The sequence below is a fragment of the Mustela lutreola genome, chromosome 2 (genome assembly GCF_030435805.1).
Source record: "Mustela lutreola isolate mMusLut2 chromosome 2, mMusLut2.pri, whole genome shotgun sequence".
Lineage (NCBI taxonomy): Eukaryota > Metazoa > Chordata > Mammalia > Carnivora > Mustelidae > Mustela > Mustela lutreola.
The window spans coordinates 149,777,948-149,792,454 of record NC_081291.1 but is presented as its reverse complement, the minus strand read 5'-3'; the positions used below and the strand labels follow the sequence as shown (position 1 = coordinate 149,792,454).

At 39.4% G+C, this 14,507-nt stretch overlaps 2 protein-coding genes across 12 annotated transcripts in view; one reads left to right on the top strand and one right to left on the bottom strand.

Annotated features, from left to right (window-relative positions):
* HPS3 (HPS3 biogenesis of lysosomal organelles complex 2 subunit 1) overlaps positions 1 to 14,507 on the top strand; it is a 39,027-nt gene that overhangs the window by 17,679 nt on the left and 6,841 nt on the right. For 5 of the 9 annotated variants that reach the window (XR_009351086.1, XR_009351088.1, XR_009351087.1 and 2 more), the window contains exons 7-14: positions 2,208 to 2,362; positions 4,600 to 4,708; positions 7,202 to 7,383; positions 8,246 to 8,426; positions 9,386 to 9,619; positions 10,880 to 11,065; positions 11,430 to 11,618; positions 12,161 to 12,268. Coding sequence is in view for 5 of the 9 variants with exons in the window: in XM_059163813.1 (XP_059019796.1) it covers positions 2,208 to 2,362; positions 4,600 to 4,708; positions 7,202 to 7,383; positions 8,246 to 8,426; positions 9,386 to 9,619; positions 10,880 to 11,065; positions 11,430 to 11,618; positions 12,161 to 12,268 (1,344 nt within the window). In the remaining 4 variants the exon portion in view is untranslated. The remainder of the gene's footprint in view (positions 1 to 2,207; positions 2,363 to 4,599; positions 4,709 to 7,201; positions 7,384 to 8,245; positions 8,427 to 9,385; positions 9,620 to 10,879; positions 11,066 to 11,429; positions 11,619 to 12,160; positions 12,269 to 14,507) is intronic. The other 4 variants (XR_009351089.1, XM_059163815.1, XM_059163818.1 and 1 more) reach the window with 3 other exon arrangements.
* CP (ceruloplasmin) overlaps positions 11,143 to 14,507 on the bottom strand; it is a 56,962-nt gene continuing 53,597 nt past the window's right edge. For 2 of the 3 annotated variants that reach the window (XR_009351085.1, XM_059163808.1), the window contains one exon: positions 11,143 to 11,626. The gene's annotated coding sequence lies outside the window, so the exon portion shown is untranslated. Of the gene's footprint in view, positions 11,627 to 12,538; positions 12,555 to 14,507 lie in introns of those variants that run through there. The other variant, XM_059163809.1, reaches the window with a different exon arrangement.

Here is a 14,507-nt window from a genome sequence, read left to right as displayed (position 1 = left end):
AACGCATGAAAAGAATTGATTTCTACTGTTACCAGATATGCCTATGATATATTTCTATCGTCTTAAACTGAGAGTTAATGGATGTGCTAGATTATTAACCTCATTTTGAGTGAGAACTAATATGCTTATTCTCTGAAGAGCTCTTGACCACAAAATAACCATAGGCAGTTTTATGATGAAATTCTGTATTTTCTGACCTTGAATTTCTGTTCTCAGAAATATACTGATCCTTTGTGTGATATGCATCAGATGCTATTCCACTTCTCAGGTATAAACTACTTGAATGGATATTTGTTATAAAGCAACATGCTGCAGGAAACTTCCAAATTATGATGGCCTATACTTTTTTTGTAAAGATTTTATTTATTTATTTGAGAGACAGAGTGAGTAACAGCGAGCACATGATCAGGGCCAGAGGCAGAGAGAGAGAGAGAGAGAGAGGGAGAAACGGGGCTCAGTCCCAAGACCCTGGGATCATGACCTGAGCCAAAGGCAGACACTTAACCTACTGAGCCACCCAGGAGCCTCATTATGGTCTATACTTTATAAGTTAATGTCTATCTGGCACCTGAAACACCTTTTCCTGGAAAAGTAAGTGGTCAGTACTGATGGTTAGGTTGCTTTGTAGTGTTTAATATGTCTGAGGTCCTCTTCCACTATCACGGTCACCCAAATTGTGACATGTGATAGCATTTCACGTGATCTGAGTTCTCTGTAACTCTTTCATGCAATGGGCTGTGTATAGCTTTCTGTTGCTGACCAGGCATACTGTTTACCTTCAGCCTCTTGAGAAACCCGACTCACAGCTTCCCCATGCCTTTCTGTGTTTAAGATACACACATTGCCTCTTCAAGAGTATATTTTAGAAATAAAGGTTATTTCCCTAGTGAAAATGGAAAGCGAACAGATTCTTTGTCCCTCCCTCCTCCCAACACCTTTGCTTTTTTGTTTTCTATTTTTCAAACCTAAGAAAGACATAGGCCTAACATAAGTGGTGATGCTGGAGTGAGGGGTACATCATGGATTGAGGTAGGTTCAATCTGCATTTGAAATTAAATCGTGTTGTAGGTCTTCTCAGTGTCTCCTAAAACCAGAGGGAGGGAACAAGGAAGAGAGGAAGGGCGAGAAAAAGAGAGATGGGCAGCCTGCTGGTGGGGGAAGCTGCCCTTGAGGCCTGTCCTCTTGAAGGTGGCAGAAGGAAGGACAGTGATGATCACACCTCATGGCTCCCCCTTTCCTGCAACGCTACCATTCTGAAATGCTAGATACCACCTGAACCAGCGCACGTGTAGCCTCTTGCCAACTCAGACTTTGCAAGCCGTGGTGTCTGAGAAAGATTTCACGACCTCAGGATGTCCAAAGTGTACATTTTTCCTCTCTTTCCTCTGAGAGCCTGATTCCTCAGCACTAGTTAAGGCCATCTCATCTATTCTTAGGAACAAAAAAATAGATGAAAGGGTTTCCTCAGTTATACAAAAGGACAATGAAGATGACTCAGAACCAAAATAGTGTTAATGGACGAGAGGGCACAGGCCTGGCAGCATCATTTTGTGAGCTCCCAGAAAGAGTGCTTCTATTATCTTACCCATTCTACTTGAATAGTGCTCCCTTACGGGGACAGGAGCCTGTTCCTGGTCCAGTATTTCCTTCTGTTTACCTGACACACTCAGCCGGTCATCCATTCCAGGCAATGTGCCCACCTAAGGAGCTAGCAGTGAGAGGCCATCAGAGCAAGCATTTATCTTCTATTCACCCATCCACTTAGAAACCATTGATTTCTCTTTGTGCAGTAGAATGACCTTTGATAGTGTCTATTTTCCTAGCAACCACATTGTGTCATGTCCCTGAACCAGCCCACTGTCAGTGGGGATCTCTCCAGCAGGTTATGAGCCCACAGCTGTGCTCCGAGAGCTGCTCTGTCAGCCACACAGGAGTTCCCACAGCCTCGAGAGCTCAAGAGCACCCGCTGCCCGCACTCACTCAGTCAGCAAATACTGAGTAGCTCTTCGGCAGGCACACATGAAATAGGTAGTTGGTTACATAACTTTGGACAGAACAACTTCCTCCTCTGATAAGAATAGGAATTCAGATTTTTTATTTTGGAGGGGGTGGGCAGGGGAGCAGGACAAATAAACAGACTGACTTTTGAAGGTTAAAGTTCCTGTACCTTTATTTCTTGGTTAAATCTGTGATGTTTCCTTCACTAGGCTTGCCCACCTGTCAGTATGGATGTCTGTGCTTTAAGAATACAGCTTTTCATAGGCTTGAAAGCCATCTGTCACTTTAAAAACCACCTCATACTTTTGACCAAGGCAGACCCTGAGGCTGTTCCAGAAAGAAGAGAATCACCTAAGAGGCTTCTGTAAGCATCCCCACACTTCTGTCCATTCCTGCCAACGTTTCTGGAATGCATTGTTACTGGTATATTCTGTGTGTGTCCTAGTTTATCTTTTTAAAAATCAGAACTTTGAATGATTAGATGGTTTGTCTATGTTTTTTTTTTCCAGAGAAGGAAAAGAAGGTCCTAGTGATCTCCATACTATCCTTTATATTAACCTTGGAATTTTAGAAGATAATGAATTATAAAATAGTTTCAGTAATAATCTGTGGTATTTGAGATAAGCTAAAGGACATGCTCTTTGGTGTAATTAATAGGAAAGACAGAGCCTCTAAAGCTAATCCAGACTACAAGGCTCTTTACTACTTTTTTTCTTTTCTTCTTTGACCTTCCAGTAGTTACATTTTTATCCAGGTATTATTTCCTGGTATTTCAATTCAAAAGAAATTAGTACTGCATTTCTTACCTTAAAGCACATTCATGGTATATAGATATGTGCTGATCGACCTTAAAGTTGCATTTGATAACACTAATCTCTGGTTGACTCTTAGATTTTCTGCTTTTACGTTGTTTGGAATTAAACGCTTAGTTCTAGACTAGTTCTGCGTCTGTACAACATTTCCTGTTCTGTGAACTTAGTGGTAGGAATTAGATGACAATGAGGATGAGGTTGATACTTTGTGTGTTCTCCTATGAATTATTTATTTATTTTTAAAAGATTTATTTATTTATTTATTAGACAGCGATCACAAGTAGGCAGAGAGGCAGGCAGAGAGAGAAGAGGAAGCAGGTTCCCTGCTGAGCAGAGAGCCCGATGCAGGGCTTGATCTCAAGATCCTAAGATCATGACCTGAGCCAAAGACAGAGGCTTTACCCACTGAGCCACCCAGGCGCCCCCTATGAATAATTTAATCAGGAAAGAAATCCATTCCGGGGGAAGAGAAGCAGGTAATGTACAGATAGTTCTCTACTTAGATAGTTTGACTTCCAAGTTTTCAACTTCACAATGGGGTTGAAGACAATACCTATTCACTGGAAACTGTACTTCAGATTTTGAATGTGGCTCTTTCCCTGACTAGCAACCTGTGGTATGGTATTTGGTGATGCTACAGAGTGGCAGAGGCAGCTCCCAGCAGCCACATGATCATGAGGGTGTACAACCAATACACTCACATCCATCCTGTACCCAGAAAACCATTCTGTTTTTCACTCTGTACAGTATTCAGTAAATTACGTAAGATATTCAACACTTTATTATAAAATAGGCTTGGTGTTAGATGATTCCTTCTGTGAGTGTTCTGAGCCAAGTTTAGGGTAGGCTAGGCTAAGCTATGATGTCTAGGAGGTTAGGTGTATTTGATTTATGGTATTTTCAATTTTTCTTGGGTTTATTGGGAGGTAGCCTCATTGTAAGTCAAGGAGGAGTTGTATTTCGAGTCAAACAACAGTTTTTGTTTTTAACATGAGTTTTTGCTTTTTCACATTTTTTTGTGCCTGTGCTTTGTCCCACCAACAGGAATAATCAGAGGTTGATTTGGGTAACCAGTCACTCAGAGCATGTACAGAATGGCCTGAGACTGACTAATTCTAAAAGCTTTCTGGCAAGAGGAAGAACAGTTCACTGTCTTGCGAATTATTAACATTTTTTGTCATTGGACAGTTTTAAAAATTCTATTTTTAAATGATTTTTTAAAAAACTTCTAGTCTATTTGAAAGTTTCATTGGTCAGAGGTCTGCATTTTAAAAAGATCTTATGCTAAAGAAAATGCATCACATAATGAAAGCCAGAGCTAAGAGAGTGCTTGAAGTGGACCATGGTTATGTATGTGTTCTGCATTTCCCCAGCAGCCTCAAGTGTTTAGCCTAGTGTTCTATTGCAGCTTCTGCTTAGATCGGTGGCATAAGGCAAGCGGCACTCCTGAAGGCCATGTGCAAGACAGACAGTGGGCACAGGCACTCTCACAGCCAAGTCTCTCTTCCGTTTGAGGGGTCTTGCCTGTTCTTTGAGCATTTTGCCCATTTAAGAATTCTTGTGGAGTGAATTGGAAGCAATTGGTTTACCAGTGCATGAGAGTTGTCGAATTTTAAATGCTGTAGAGCTATGTAGCGTTGTGAACTAAAGAATAAAAATCCACTGTAGAGCTAATCACTGAAGAAAATACTCATGCAAATGATTGCATAATTCTTCTTAGGTATTTAAGATTACCATATACTAATTCTGTGTCTTACCTTGTAATTCTCATCTTTTGTTTTGCTTTCAGTTCTAGAAAAGGAACCAGTGGTAAGCTTAAAACACCTCCTGTAGCTGAGGCTGGGTGGAATTTGTATATTGTGGATACGATCTCACCAGTGCAACTGTACAAAGAAATGGTACTCCTTTCACACTTCCAGTTTTGTTTTGTTTTGTTTTTTTAAATTTTATTTACTTGACACAGAGAGAGCACAAGTTGGCAGAACAGCAAGCAGAGGGGGAGATAGAAGCAGGCGCCCTGCTGAGCAGGACCCTGGGATCATGACCCGAGCTGAAAGCAGATGCTTAACCCACTGAGCCACCCAGGTTTCCCAAAAACTCTATTGGATCCTGAATCCTTTTTTTTTTTTTTTAAGATTTTATTTATTTATTTATTTATTTATTTGTCAGAGAGAGAGAGAGAGAAAGCACAAGCAGGCAGAGGCAGAGAGAGAGAGAAACAGGCTTCCCACTGAGCAAGGAACCCAATGCGGGACACAATCCCAGGATCCTGGAATCGTGACCTGAGCCAAAGGCAGTTAGGTCAACCGACTGAGCCACCCAGGTGTCCCTTTCATACTTGCAGTTCTTATTGGTAGAAATTTAGAGTCAAAGTCATGACCAGATGTTGATTCTAATCATCACACATTCAGAATGCCACAGCCAACCAGCTTGCAGGCTGTCTGAACGCAGAGTGTGGATCTTCAGTCACCTTCTCATTTTCACAGCTCCTGACATTTGAGGAGCCAGTAGAAATTCCCTTCACTAAAATAAGACTGACTTACTCATACCCACCCTCCAAAGAGGATCGATTAACCAGTCTGAACATAAATAGCCTTTGACCTTTACTTTCAACCCTAGCAAAGAGAACCAGGAAATGGAGGTGAGAGAAATCTTAGATCATTTATCTCCATCTCACTCTGAAATATTAGCAGATTGTCTCAGGGCCCTGCGCACCTGCCTCATTGTCCTGTGGGTAGTGGCCCGGGGTGGGTGGGGGGTGGGGGGCACCCTTCTACCTTTTCTAAGAGCGACAGCTGCCCATTCATCACTAGCATTTTTTTTTAACTCTTTCTTTTAAAATTAAATAAATAAATAAATAAATAAAATAATTTCAAACTTACAGAAAAGTTGCAGGGTTAAGAATAGTAGAAATAAAACCCTGTATATTTTCCACGCAGATTCACCCATAATCAACATTTTACCCCTTTTGCTTCTCTCTTTCTCTCTTTTTTTTGTGCTCTTGTACTTTCTAAAGGCATACACACCCTCCCACACCCCCTCCCTGACACACTGCGATCCATTGGAAGGTAATTTGCATTCATCAGAGCCTGATGCCTCTAAATACTTCATTGTGTGTTTCTTACAATCCGGGTATTTGTTTACATCACTGAAGTACCGTGAAATGCTTAATAAATGAATAAATATGGGACGCGTATTCCAATGTTGTCAGTTCGCTAGCATCTCCCTTCTCCAGTACAGGGCTGAGTCTAACATCAGGTGGTACATATAATTGTCATATCTCCTTGACCTTCTTTCATATAGAATAATTTCATAGACTTTTTTTTAATGGCATAGACATTTTTGAAAATAAATTTATGCCCCTCCACCTTTTTAAAATTTTTATTATTTATATTTTCTTGTTTAGATTCAGGTTGTGTATGCTCATTCTCAGCCAGAACATTGCACAGGTAACATTGTGTCTTTCTCAGGGTGTTACACCAGGAGACACATGACGCCTGTGCCCTTATTGGTGATATTAATTTTGATCATCAAGTCAAGGTTTTGCCTGTTTTGTCCCTGGCATTTTAATGCCGATAATTATATCAGCTTTGCCCTGTCCTTTTAATCTTGCTTAATGGAAAGTCTTAAAACTTCATGTAGATGATTTGTTTGCTGGAATCTGAAAATACTGATTGACTCAGATTAACTAGTGATAATTTTAATAAGCCCACGGTGGGTTACAGAAATAGACCAAGTAGAGCCTAAATTTACTGAGTGAAACTACAATAAGGGAAGCATACTCAGTCTAAATTTAAGAAAGATTTCAATCATAAAACTTTAAAAAGTTAGCTGTTTCAGATGTTTGTTAGCCTTATTGAACTGTGGTCCAAATATTGCTAAGTTAACAGTATTATTAGTATTACGTTATTTGTATCTTCTCTAGTGATTAGCACGATTTAACAAGGGAATGTTTACAATCAGGTATGTATTAAACTGGTTCATGGATTGTGAGGGAAAAGAACACCTCAGCTAGGCCTATCCAAATGATAAATAACCTCTTTTTAGTCTTTTATGATTTAATCTGTCTAAATATGAACTTTACTAACAAAATGTCTAGATATTCTTTTTTTTTTTTTAAGATTTTATTTATTTATTTGACAGAGAGAGATCACAAGTAGGCAGAGAGGCAGGCAGGGGCATCGGGGGTGGAAGCAGGCACCCTGTTGAGCAGAGAGCCTGATACAGGGCTTGATCCCAGGACCCTGAGATCATGACCTGAGCCAAAGGCAGAGGCTTAACCCACTGAGCCGCCCAGGTGCCCCGTCTAGATATTCTTAAGAACCAGGAAACTTGCGGGTGTCTTTCTGCAGCAATATTAGTGGCTGGCCTTTTTTGTTTGTTTGTTTCAGGTAGACTACAGTAATACCTATAAGACTGCAAAAACCCAGAGCTGTATCCACCTTCTTAGCGAGGCTCACCTGTTAGTGAGGGCTGCCTTGATGGATGCCAATAATTTGGAACCTGGAGAAAAAGCGGAGCTCTTGGAAGCATTTAAAGAAAGCTGTGGGCACCTTGGAGACTGCTACAGCAGGTTGGTGATGCTTCTTGGAAACTTGTTAAAGAAGCCATCTGGAGCTTTGGGTGTAGGTGCCAGCTTTCCCATTGCTGGTAGCTATCTGATGAATGGGGGAATGCTTGAGGGGAAGTGGTTCATTTCTTCATGTATTCCATACACATTTATTGAGCACGTACTGTGTGCCAGGTACTGTGCTAAGCTTAGAGCCACAAAGGTGAACATGACTGTTTCCTGCCTTCAAGGAGTTACAATTTATTAGACAAACAATGACTCTCCAGTTCCTGAGTCTCCCTCTGCTTAATTTAGGAACTAAATTTCTTTCAGGTCTTCAGGACCTGCTCATGACCATGAAAATCTCAGAGACAGGCATTATTACTGGTTTATTGCCTGTTAGCCTTAAAAGAGAGATACTATTTTGGTGGTCTGGGATTTTAATCTTTGTAGTCAGTGCTTTTATGAGTTCAGAAAAGGAGTGGGATGAATAGTGGTTTTTATTTTTGAGAATGGACTTTATAGATTTTTTTGTATATGATTATTTCAAAGGCTTACTTGACCCATGGGAATGATTATAAATTAATAAAATAGACTTTTCTTTCCTATCAACACCATTATTTTAGAGCCACATTATAAATCCTAAATTCACTTAATGAGTTATTTTTCTATTTTTATTGTGAGCAGGCAAAAAGAAACTGTGTTAATTAGAATGACTTTACAGAATAAAACTCAGAACTTGTTCCAACGACATATGGCAGTAGAAGAGTATTTTGAGATTTATGTCTTTGGAAAGCATTATCTATTTTATTATCAAAATGTGTTAGACATCCAGGCTCTAAAAATGACAAATTTGAGGGTTTTTTTTTTACTTCCTTCCCTTTAGGCTTGATACCCAGTATTCCCACCTCGCCTTACCATATTATAAGATGTCTGGTTTGTCTATGGCTGAAGTTTTAGCCCGAGCAGACTGGCTACTAGAGGATGGATCACAGAAATACGAGAGGGGACTAATCTTTTACCTTAATCATTCACTTTATGAAAACCTGGATGAAGAATTAAGTGAAGTGATTATGGTTTTCTATTTACTTATATTAATCTTCCTAACTTTTCATTTTAGCCATTTATTTTATGTGATACTGTTTAGAAGTCAGGTTTCAAATGCTTTTCTTTGGGATTATTTTCTTTTTTTCCTAAAAAGGTTATTGAAATGTCCTTTTCTTCATTAATAATCCTAGAATTATAGCTTGGAAAAGAATTTATAATTACCTTCTCCTACTTTCTCATTGTATCGATGGGGGAATGTGGTTCATTGTGGCTGAGCGACCCGCCCAGTGTGACAGGCATGCATCTTTAGAAGAGCGACACACACCTTGGGCCTTGCCCTCCTTCTCATCTGTACCTCTTTGCACAACACAAACCTAGTTCTCCCAAACTCCAGTGTCCGAAGCTTCACTTAGGAAATCCTGGCCCAGTGACCTTAACACATTGTTAAGGCTTGTTTATAGCCCGTCCTGTGTTTTTAAAAAGAATTGAGTCAAATATCCAAAGCTGAACATTACAAGACCAAATACTTTAAGGTTTGGAGAGAAATGAATTTTTTTAAATAAATTACTTCATTAAGTATATTTTATACTAAGCTGGAATTTTTAAATGTCTTTTAAGTATAATTTAATCAAATAGTTATTTTCTTCTTTTGAACTCTTATTAAAATTAGAAATGCCAGCCACAACTCTGTACATATTTTCACCACTTTTTCTGCATTATACCTCAGCAAAGAGATCACTTCAGGTCATCTCAGGTCTCCCACATTATCACCGTGAACTCTGTCTTTTTAAATCCAAACTTAAGAATACTTAAGAATATTTAAATTGTAAGAATACTTACAATTGTGTCTCATTTGGAAGTTTACATCTTGGTTTTGTATCTCTTTTTTTTTTCTTTTCTTTTTTTTTTTTTTTTTTGCTGATTTTGTAGCTCTGTGTTGGTTAACTGACATTTTATTTCTTATTGATGTTCACTAAAGGAATTAGCAGCAAAAGTGGTCCAGATGTTCCATGTAGCTGAGCCAAAGCAACTGCCCCATATTCTCTGTAGTCCTTCTATGAAGAATATTAACCCTTTAACTGCCATAAGCCATCTAAGCAAGCTGGATACTTCTGGGTTTTCATCGATCTTAGTGGCATTGACCAAAGCAGCAATGGCTCTGAAAATGGGAGATCTTGACATGCACAGAAACGAAATGAAAAGCCATCCAGAGGTACAGTGCCCTGCTTGGTATTAACGGCAGGCTGAAACAGGACCTGGTAGCCCTAAGGTGTTTAGTTTTCTTCTGGCTTCTGTCTAGTTCATTTCTTCTTAGTCATAAAGGAGAATAGACCTCATGCTAGAATAGAAGGGACCCAAAGTGGGAGTATGCGGGCTTTGATCTGGTGAATGAAAAAGAAATAAGAGTGATCAGTGGTAGCAATGGGTATCCAAAGACCTCTCAACTTTGCATCAGGTGCTTTCAGAGCACAGTACTTGGTTCTAAAGAATATATAGCATCTGCCCTGAGCTGACAGTCTGATCTAGCGTGAGGGATATGATATGTCCACTGAAACAGAACAGAGTGCTTTGTGTTCAAGTACAGGAAGCGGGATGTTAACCATGAGCCTTAGGAGTCTAGTAGTGGAGGAAATGGCCTGCACTTGAAAAAATCACAAATGACATTAAGGAAGATTGATATTGAATGACAGTATTAAAGAAAAGGTAGCTTTTCCTTCAAAGAGAGCCCATTTAGGTTCATGAGCCACAGATGTTAATCCAGTAGAGGAGGAAATTAAAAGGTAATGTTAAATGAGCACTTATTTTGCCCCCAGTCCATTCTAAGCCCCTTGTGTATGCTATCTTATTTAATTCTTGCAACAGTGCTCTAAGTTACATGTGTTATTATACCTATCATACAGATGAGGGAACTAGGACAAAGAGGGAGAAAGGAGTCGTCCAAGACCACATAGCTCGTGAGTGTTCAAGCCAGGGTTTGGAGCAGGCAATATGGCTTTGGATACTGTGGTTCTAGACTCTTATTTTGTTGCCTGTGGTCAGATGCCCACAGTATGACTTCAGTTTCTAAAACAAGACAGCAGAAGTGCTTTATCATTGTACAAATGACATGTTTCGTTACGATGAAGAGAACGAGTCAACATCGAGGTATCCTCTGCTTTGAAGAGTACAAGTTTAGAAAGATGAATTTTCTTAAGGTCTAGTCTTTTTATATTCTCAAGGTATATTATTTTTAAACAAGTAGACTTAAATATAAAGCTCTCTACAAAAATAGGATATCCTGATACTTAAATATTAATAACTTCTTCAAAGACAATTAACAGTGATGTCCTCCTTAGAACGAGAACTTTGTAGTTAGAGAAAAAATTGAGATTGAAGTATTAATAGCTTAACCATGAACCTTGAATGCACTGGAATGTATTTTCAAAATGAACGCAGTGTACATTTTGACCCTAAATTTCTTGTTTATCTGAAGATGAAGTTGGTGTGTGGCTTCATTCTGGAACCCCGGCTATTGATTCAACAGAGAAAGGGACAGATTGTTCCAACCGAGCTTGCAGCACACTTGAAGGACACTCAGCCTGGCCTGCTTGTGGCTTCAGTCCTGGGCTTACAGAAGAACAACAAAATTGGAGTTGAAGAAGCAGATTCCTTCTTTAAGGTTTGTCACTTTTCAAAATGCGGTGGCTCTGGACAGGCTGATAAAACTGGTGCGGGACAGGAAGCAGAATAAGAGACTGTGTTTTCATTTGTTTATTGCAAAAGAAGACTTACACATCACAAATTTATAAAAGTATACATTAAAAGGATATATCTAGAGAAATTCCATTCTCCCCAGTCCCAAATTCCAGCATCCTGGAATCTGGTTTCTGTTCAGACATCTCAATCTACTTTGCCATGGCATGAATGCTAATGATAAATTATTAAATGCATGGTCCCCATGATAGAGTGCTACTCAGACTAGCTATAACTTGATCAATACTGTATTTATCTGGGCTATGGGGGCTTGTTTCACTGTTTTCAAGGTGCTTTGTGGTAAGGACGAGGACATCATTCCTCAGCTCTTGGTAGACCTTTGGGAAGCTCAGCTCTTAGCAGGTCTCCCAGATGTGGTTCTCCAGGAACTCTTTTTCAAGCTCACATCACAGTACATCTGGAGATTATCCAAGAGGCAGCCCCCTGACACCGTACCACTGAGAACATCAGAGGATCTGGTGAGAGACTAGAATAACATGTTAAATTAAACTTGTACACCACACATTACAGTAGTATACCTTGTGATTTTTAATGGCTTAGAATCAAACCTAATTTATATTATCAGATATCTTATAAGCAGGAATTAAAAATACACTTAAATCTTGTCCATGGGTCCTAGGAGGGAGCCCCTGTTGGGCTCTGTGCTCAGCAGGGAGGGTAGAGTCCACTTGTCCCTCTCCCTCTGCATGCCCCTTTGTTTGTGCATGTGCTCTCTCTCAAATAAATAAAATCTTTAAAAAAATAAATAAAAATTTAAAAAAATTTATAAGGAAATACTTAGTGCATCCCCCCCCCCCCATTTTTGGGACTGGGGAGAGAATTTTTCAGTTTTATTCAGTGAGAATCAGCAAGGCTGAGACTTTTCTTCCCATTCCCAGGAAAGTGTATGCCTAACTCTGTGACATGCAGAAGATTAGCAGTTGCTTGTTCTTGGTGGAATAGATGAAGAGAATCTTGTTTTGTTGTATTTTGCTTATGTTAAATTTCTTTTACATTTTAGATTAATGCCTGTAGTCATTATGGCTTAGTTTATCCTTGGGTTAATGTCTTAATATCATCCGATTCCTTAGTGGATAAAAGTTATACAGAAGACCTTTCAAAATTACAGGTAAATAAGAATGCTTCTTTTTATAACTATGCATATTACCATAGAGTATCAGATTTAAATTTGGTAAAACCTCAGTTGTCCTGTTAATCCAGAGTGTATACTTTTTTGCGGGGAGAAAAGCCATAGTAAGGCATACTCAGGAGCTCTGGAGGGCATTCCTGCCTCTGCTTGAAACTGCTGAGAGGAAGGCTGGAGGCTTCCAGAGGCTGGTTTTGTTGCCTGCCGAGAGTGAGTTCACCAGGTCATGGGACTGTCTTGCCTTATTTTCAGAATGTCCTTGGAAACACTTTGTGAAATGGAAGTATGGCAAATGTTTAGCGATTATTGATGGAGTTTATTTTTTGTTTTGTGTTCACTCATACATGTTAGACCTCTAGCCCAAGCTTACCACTCTCTGTCTTATAGAAAGTAGGTTAAAGTAGCCTGTTTATCTGACTCCTGAGGAGAACTTAAAAAAAAAAAAAAAGTGTGATCAGAAAACATAGATCATCCTGTGAGAATTCTGACCGTGATACTGTTTTTTCCACAAATGAGAAATAAAGTCCATCTTTGATGTGGTAGACCAAGCTGGGCTAGATATGGATATGATTTTATTTCAGGGAGGCCTGTGGCCCAAGGACTGAATATATCCTCACATTTGCTTTGTTTGGTCTGCCCAATGTAGTGCCAACATATACAATTGAAATTTCAAATGAAGAATTCTGGGTTTCAAGTTTTTTCTTGAAAGATTAGGCAGAACTGGTAACGCGGGGGCTCTCACTGCCTCTGCAACCTGAGAGTTAGAGCAAACTAGTGGCTCCCCTCCGTGGTCAGTGCTCATGTTGTCCTGTCTGCCATGGTTCTTATCTTTGGGTCCTCCTGGTCTAGATATGGTGCCTGGTGTCCATTCCCCTTACCTCCAGCTGCCTTCATTCATTTCCATCATCTGTTTTGGCCTCTTTAGACTTTAGAGTTTGTAACCCCTTGATTTACATCGGGAGCTGGTGTAAGTGTACTTACTGCTTATAGAAACCAAAATGTCAGGTTGGGGATGGGGTCCAGGAGGGAAACTGAAGAGCCCATATCGCTTAGACTCAGCCATTAGACAGGTCTGAATTGCATATCCAAAGATAGAGTTACTTACATTCATAAAGAATTGCCAGAGAAAATTCTTGTTGGTTCTTATCTCTAGTCCCCTTACAGTACAGAGGCTCCTTAGGACTTAGCCTCTGATACATTCACTAAACAATTATTCCTCAAGCATGTGTGGCATTGGATAAGCCAGACAGGGCCTTGCCTTCCCAGAATATATGTATTAATTACATATTTAAAATCACAATTGTAACTAGTGCTATTAAATCTTACCAGATAGAGCTTCAAAGCATATTTATAATCACTGTTTGAAAACGTGTAATTGAGTGATCTTTTAAAATTCATTTTAAAGTGTTTAAAAAGAATACATTCTTCTTGGAATCTTTGCTGTTAAAGGATAGAAATGTAGTCAACCTATACTTTAAAAAATTGTTTTCCTAATTTTATATCTTTCTAGATTATCAGTGGGTTGATTGGTCTTAGTCATTAAGTAAAAAAGAACCATCAAGAAACAAAAAGATCTCATTTGTTTTCACCTAGAGGAATAGGAGATTTAGAATCACCTGGAGAACCGTTCCAAAATTGTGTGATTTCCCCTCCGCCCCGCATCCCGCTGTCACCACACAGATTTGATAAGTGTTTGTCTCTTATCCTCAATCACTGTAATAGTATATTTGTGCAAAACTTAAAAAACTATCTATAAATCATCTAATGTCAAAAAGCTCCTATCTGGAAAGACACAGTAACTAGTCAATGCCCTGCCTTCTGCCATAATTGTCACAGTCCCCTCCCCCACTTCCTTGCCAACCACTACTCCTGAGATTGTGTAGGTAGAGAAGACAGGGTCTGTGGGTTCTAGCCCTGCAGAGCTGGCTGAGAATGAGGGACCTAGATCACAGAAGGAAACAAACGTGTGTATATTGGGTGTGGAAAAGAAGGTCATTTCCAATATGAAAACAATATTGCTAAGAAACAGATGACATTAAGAGTAAAGAGTAGTAATAACTTTTGGAGCATTTTCAATTCAGTGATATATGTGTTGTCTGGTGTTTCTTATTTTTAAACTTTTTGAAGGATAAAACTAAGTAAATGTTCATGGGTAATCAATTTTGTACCAAGCTTTGACTAGCTTCATTTAACCATGGCTTGGGTTACCCATGCCTTGCTC